The 7275-nt window shown below is 34.2% G+C and overlaps 1 protein-coding gene across 1 annotated transcript; it reads right to left on the minus strand.

Annotated features, from left to right (window-relative positions):
- Window positions 1-2269: 2269 nt before the first annotated feature.
- Window positions 2270-6634, minus strand: LOC128983223 (uncharacterized). Its single transcript, XM_054402439.1, has 3 exons — window positions 6500-6634; window positions 3744-3919; window positions 2270-2689 (listed from the first exon to the last, which is right to left on the minus strand). The coding sequence occupies exons 2-3, from the start codon at window positions 3902-3904 to the stop codon at window positions 2335-2337; spliced, it is 516 nt and encodes a 171-aa protein (XP_054258414.1). The 5' UTR covers window positions 3905-3919; window positions 6500-6634; the 3' UTR covers window positions 2270-2334.
- Between the last annotated feature and the right edge of the window lie 641 nt (window positions 6635-7275).

Here is a 7275-nt window from a genome sequence, read left to right on the forward strand (position 1 = left end):
TTCATTTCCCAAGACTTGCCTACTTTAATCTGTTTCTTCTAGTAATAGGCTAGTCAACCTAGTTTTATACATTATTAATATTTCGTGCTGCAATTTCGTCCTGAGATATTTTTTAATCCAAAGGTCACTGGATAATAATTTACGCTTAAGGTAAAAATATTTTATCGTCAAAAGAAATTAATCTTCTTTCTGCGCAGTGCCCATCGTCATGACTGTCACTTTGACACAAACTTGTAATACCATTTTTATGATTACTTTCGCCTGCTACATGATTTGTGTTTGTACCGGAGATTACGTTTTATAAATTTTCTGAACTGCCAACTCTTGCCCTGAGCTGTTAATTCCATGTGGTGACAAAGCGTTGACTTATTATGCCTTGATTACAGAATTGTTGACATAAAAAAGTTTATAAATGTGTATTTGACCTGCAGTGAAATTACTTGGATTAAATACAGCACAAGTATTGGGGTTGAATAGCTGATTAAAGCTGTAGAGTAGGTAATACAATTTTCTATAAATGTAAAAAAATCCTACCATTGCCATTTCCATTTTTTGTATTTTTCATTTTATTTTCCATAACCGTTCCCTATGATAAACATGATCTCATTACTATTTCAGGTGTTTTCAAATTGTTGATGAATAACCAATAAAGTTTAGTATAATTTAACATATTGTCCTTGTTTTTTAGATAATAGGGTAGGAATAGAGATCTACTAGGTGCTATGCATTTGTGTATTCATTACCAGGGAGGGAGGACTTTGTATTCAAATATCAAAAGTTTAACTAACTAATCACAGAGCAACCTAATTATACATATTTTCTTCCCTATTTAGGTTGAATACTATGAAGAATGATATGTATAATATTATAAAATTGAGGTGGTGTCTGTCTGTCTGGGAAAACTGTCACGACTAAAATACTAAATCGATTCAGCCAAAATTAAACAGAGACGCTCCACATATCGAGGAATGTCATAGGCCTAATCTAATCACTTCCTTGAGTTCCTCTTGGGCTACGCCCCTTGGATTTCCAAAGTTTTTGAGTGAGTTTTTCAAAAGTAAATATTAATTGGTCTCCATAAAAGCATTAGAAAATTCACAATGTTTACCTTTGCGATGACATTAAACTGGAAACAAACAGAACTAATAAATTCTCATTTCACCATTTTAGATAGCTGACCAAAGAAATTAAATATATTTTACACAACTATGTGATAGGATTATTTGATCTAAAACCTTATAATAGATTATTTATCCTAAATCAATTTCAATGATTATGAAACCGATTTTTCTTCCGGCTGCAAAGCTAGTTCGATGCTCCATCTTACAGTGTTTACCTTGTAGTTTAGCTTGACTAAAGATTTTGTGAACAACCATTGAATATAGTCAATGGTATAACAGAAGTCGAGGATTTTATTGGAACGCCCTGTCGAAAGATAAATTCAACTGTCTATATTTAAATCATAAGACTGGCTATGGGTTTTAAATGATAATAGAACGACTAGTTGTATCCATAGTCTAAGCAATATTTTCTTTCGTATGCATACATTTTTACCATGCCCAACTGAAAGAGTAAATAATTGTAAATGATGGCATCTTTCATATTATTAAACACTACAGTATAAAACCTTATAAGATAAAATATAACTATAACAGTAGCCACTCTAGAGGTTCAAACCTCTGGTCTTATTAGTATTTGATGTCCGATGATTAATTTTACACTAACATGTTCGTGTGTGTGTGTTCCTTTAAAATTATGATACCAAACAGTCATCTTCAGACTGACATTCTTGAACGACTTAGCTGCACACGTGGGGAACATAGAAAACCCCCTTCAAACGAAGAGAAAGAAAATTAATATTGTATTCCAGGCGTGATTGGGAGGCAATGCCGATCTTTCCCCAGACAATACTCAGCCCGAATGGTTACTAATTAAAATCTAGTTCTATAGCAACGTGTTTAATTGCGTTAGTGCAGGTGCATAAACTAATTTTGTTATGCTTTCCGGAGGATAAGATCGAAGTAAATATAGTCAACTATTGTCGCCCAGTTTCAAGCATCAATATTTTACACAAGCAGCCTACATTATTGTTTAAAGCTTTAAAAAATACTAATTATAGAGTAGTTCTCTCTTAGTGATCAGGAGATTCGAACCCTTGTCATCAGGATCAAATTCTGGTGCTTAAACCACTACACCAGATGGGCTAAAGTATATTTTAAAAAGAAACGCATTTACTTGGGGGGGGGGGCAGGGGGGTAAAGATACAAACTTGTCATCAACAACTCAATTTATTTTGACTTTAAATTTTCCGTTTCAACCTCCAACTACAGCTCTCTACCCCAAGTCCTTTCGGTTTCTGATTTCGAACTTTAGATTAGCCGGACATGACTTACCATTTCTCCCAGCACCGCAGGAGATGCTGTATCTGGTAGGTACTCTGTTGCCATAGAGCTGAAATCTCCCATGTAATAAAACCTTTTGATGCTTTTTTCCCCTGATTCCAAACCTGACGGTTTGTTTATCGTATTGAAAGACAAACCCGTGAGTAAAATCCGTCCCTGATTTGGTCAGCCAATACAGTTCGGTTTGTGCTCCTTCTATAGTAGCTGTACAAAATACCGCGTTCTCTTGTGGATCCATGTTGTTCAATATGATGAAGAAGTCTGCAATTTTTTCTTTTCCCTCTTTCCTGAAAACAGAGGTAGTGGCATTATTAAAGGTTGAGCAGCTTATAATAGTTTTAATAAGACACGAGTATATATATATATGCATGTATAATTTAAAATCCGAAAGACTAAAGTTATAAGCTTTAGAAGGAAAATCTCCTCAAACTATGGAGCAGCTCCTTATCAATGGTTTATCACATATGTAAGTGGATGTTTCAAAATACAACTATTAGTAGACATCCAGTGAATCGGTGTGTAAACAAAACGATACATCGCTACAAGTGCTACAACTTGGTATGACTTTTCAGACTAGAACGCAGCATTGTTCTCCTCAAGGAAGGCTACAGCAGTTTAGTTTTTATTGAAAAAATATAACATGTACAAATTTAAAGTTTTTAAAATACTTTTTGTTATCTCAAACGTTTAAATACCAACAGAGGAGAAGTTTCAACAAACTGTATTTGACACTTGGGCTGCACTAGATTAAAATACTCTGGAACGTGTCAGTCTTAAGGATAATAATGTCGGCTAATACAAGTATAGTTCGGCCGCTTAGAAAACGACCTGCGCGCTAATGCTAAACCAATGCTGGAGGAGGTCGCTTTCTAAGCGGCCGAACTTAGAGTAGATTGCGAACTGAAGACATCAGACTGAGATGTACATTATCCACAATAACCGTTTATCAAAATTAACCATACATGTGTAAAGAAATTTATAGTTTTTTCCCTACCATTGCATGGAAATAATAAAATTGTTATACCTGTAAACGGTACGCAAAATAGCTGATTTTCGCTTAACTCATTCGCAATCAGGTGATTTCACTGTTTTCGTTTCCATAAAACACTAACATCCAGTAGGCAAATATCATAACCTAATAAAGCAAACGTAGCCTAAATTATGTTTTGCATACAACCTAACAAATTATCTGTGGGCTATGATAAGTTTATTATGGTGGTAGGAAAAATCGTGTGTGTATATAAGCACTGTCATTGCCGCTTTCAAAACATATGTTATCTACAGTTGTCTAGCGGCTCTGGCGCTCTTTGCGCTCTTAATACACTAGTTATTTTCACTTACTCATTCACTCCTCCATGCACGGACTCCATGCCACATTCCCATTCATGAGCGTCGTGGTTTTCTATCCACATCTGAGGTTTACAAGGGATATTTTTCACGATCGGAAAGTCCGCCATAGCCAGAGGTATCACGAACAATAGAGTCAACAATGGTTCGTGCATGGTGTTAGTCAATATCTGTCAAAATAAGCTCCCAATTAAGCGTGTACATTTAATTAATTTAGCTCTTGACTAGTGTACCTGTGTACCTGGTATAAGAAATTGGATATTGTATACCGTACTGATGTAAGGGAAATGTTCATTGAATTTAAATTATTTTAATTTAGAGGATATATAATGTATATATAAAATGTACCTCAACTATTACAAGAAATGTGAACAGAACAGGAGAACAGCTGTCAATTAACTCAAATCAAATCTGTAATAAGCTGATTCTTTCTTAGTTGCCCAATGATTGTATGTAATCATTTCAGTTGTCTGTCAATTAATAACCTTATAACTGTCAAATATTAAATACTCAACTTTTATCTCTCTTTGGATGGAAAAGCACATGTTCTATCAAAATTTTATAAATTGTAAATACACATTTTAATTAATTATGTTTACATCAATTACACATCAAAATAGTTTTACTTTAGGCTACCTGTTGTTATATATTTTGTAATTGTTGCAGACGAGTTCAAGCATTAGGTCTACTTGAAAAAAATGATAGTGTATAGCAGTTGGGAATAAAACCTATTTAGGCCAGTCAATCTCTTAATGTTGTATTACCAAATAAGACCGTTTCCTTTTCTTAGTTTACTGAAATAGTAAAGTACATGTTTACAGCTAAGGAAGGCTATGAAGGGTTTTTTTTTATTAGAAGCATAAATTATAATAATTTGTTATTACCATGAATTTTAGTTTTTTTCAGCATCCTACCATCTGAGGGAAAACACCAAACTGACAGGCTATTTCAGCAAACACCATCTTAGCTGCCAGTGAAGTATTGAAGAATAATAATTCTATATCAAATCTTTCCTATCCACTCTTCGGGGATTAGCCTATTAAGGGGTAGAGTATAACCGGCTTGGTTTAAGCGTTCATTTTGCATTCTGAATGTTAGTTTGATATCAAACATAGTATAACATGGATCAAATGAGTATAACCATTGACTAGTATAACATAGACTGATGGCAGTGCTGCGGTTAGCATATATTCTGACATTCGCCGCTAGGAGTGCCGTGTAGTTTCGGCTCGCACCACTAGCGAGCATTTCTATGAAAAGTTGATGGTTGGAGCCAGGGTTGCCAACTTCTGGAGAACTCCCCGGAATCCTGAGAGTAGGAGTTTGTTCCGTTATATTTCCGTGTTTAAAAAATTTAAGGTGATTTATAAAAAAGTGGGCTTTTCAAAATTACGGAATTTAAGAATTTTTTACTTTACCCGTATTAAAGAGTGAGTCTAAAAGTTAGAACAATTCGTTTGGAAGGGTGGTAGTACTGGCAATGAATCTGGTAGCAAACGGTAAATTTACGAACACTTAGCACGCTCTAGTGGCACATCGCGGAACCTTCCTTTGTCAGTCTAAAATTAATTATTTGTCTTTGGTTTAAGATGGCAAAGTCTAGGTTGTTGCTAAGTATGGGATGACTGAGTGATTATATTGTTTGTGTCGATAAATTTTGATTGTTCGAAACTGGACCCAGCTGCCCTTGATAATTTTTCATCTGATAATTGTTCCAAGAAATAGTTTGTATGAGTAGCATTGTACAAATCATCGCATTTCTTCTTACCTTCAACTTAAATTTACATTCACACCTAGATGTTCATTGTTGGCTAAAGTAATATCAATAACTGAGGTTGCAGAAATGTGTATGATTTGAAAATAAAACCTTTCTTTACTCATACGGTTTTATCATGATATAAGTTGTATAAATTAATGTTTTTTTATCCTAAACAAACTTCCACTTGATTTCTACCCACACAATGGTGTGTTGGTATCGTTTTATTTTATTTTTTTGTCCAAACTTTACATGCTAGGACGCTATGTTCTAGCCCGAAACTGTCTTACACGTTACTTAGGGATAGTCCTAGAGAGGGTTGTGACGTTATCTCATAGATCAAATCAAATGGTGGTTTCAGGGATTTGAACCCGGGACCTCGATCCCGAAGCCCCGAGCTCTACTACTAGTCCGGTTTGCTCCCCAAAGTGTGATAGTACTGTATAATAATCAATCAATAGCCAAACAATCATTTATGAAACAATAAACCGATATTTCTGCATTGGTTATATCACACATATATTAGACTATTGCCCTCTTTCATTTTTCTGCACTGATTTTTATTTTTCATCCCTCCAGATTTTTTACTAAAAACACTTTATATAATGGTATAGTACTAGATGTTGAACTATTCTTGTTTACGTTTAGAATACAAACTCTGATGCTTGACTCATGTGTTATCCCAATTTATGAATAGTTGTGTATTTCAACTTTTATTTATGGATTGGTCAAATAGCGTTTGATAACTCTGACGATTGTTAATTTATTTATATAGCTATATAGCATTGTTCTAAACAATAGCGTGCAATGTTTCATTTGTCCTACTTTAAGATACATCTAAAACAAAATACTAACAAAATTATGCGTATAAACTGGATGGACTCTAAAGAGTTAAAAATGTATGGCAAAATGACCAAAGTAAAACAAACGCAAAAGAAACATCCCTGGAAAACTTCTAAACTGGAAAAAATGTTTTCAAACTAAATAAACCTACCTGCAGCACCAAATAAAACTTAGGTTTTAACACAAAGCGAAAAAGTCACAATGGAAACGTAGAAGGTAATTTAGTAGATAACTAACTATGTGTGAACAGATGCCCTGCATGCCAGATGTTGGTGAGATCAATGCCTGCCTGAACTGTGGATGGTTTTAATGGCAGATTAACTGTAAAGCCATGTTAAAATGATAGTTATTTGCCAAAGGTATCAAATTTACTTAGAAATTGATGGCTTTTCAGTGAAAATTCATTTTTTGTTTTATTGTACGGTGTAAATTATGTGATTTAAAATACAATTTTTTCAATTAAACAAAGTATATCATAAGAGCTACATTTTTGAAATTGGATTTTGTATCAGTTTCCTCGTCAGAGCCTTAAATGACTTTATGACTCGCATCCTAGATTAGGTTGAAAATAAGCACGGATGAATAAAATATTTATATTGTATACTTGTATGAGTTAGATCCAAAATTACTTACATCTTGTTTTGCTTACTGATGTAATGTTGAAGTACTGCCTGTTTTGTTGAATGTTTAATTGGACAATAGTAATATAAAAATTGATGGGTTGCCTTCGGTGGTCTGCTTTAAATAAGAATTTTGCAGGTGGTATCCTAAGTAAAGACAAAATACCCCCACCGCAGCAAACCTGCCGACTAAGCGAATTTCCATTTGTCTGAATTGATTTTCAGTTAATTATATTTTAATAACATTATGTTTAACGAGTACCTAGGTTTGCTGCTACAAGGAAACTAATAAAGTGTGTTTTTGAGT

The sequence above is a fragment of the Macrosteles quadrilineatus genome, unplaced genomic scaffold (assembly GCF_028750875.1).
Source record: "Macrosteles quadrilineatus isolate MER2022 unplaced genomic scaffold, UCM_ALF_1.0 Scaffold_1__1_contigs__length_201487025, whole genome shotgun sequence".
Taxonomy (NCBI): Eukaryota; Metazoa; Arthropoda; class Insecta; order Hemiptera; family Cicadellidae; genus Macrosteles; species Macrosteles quadrilineatus.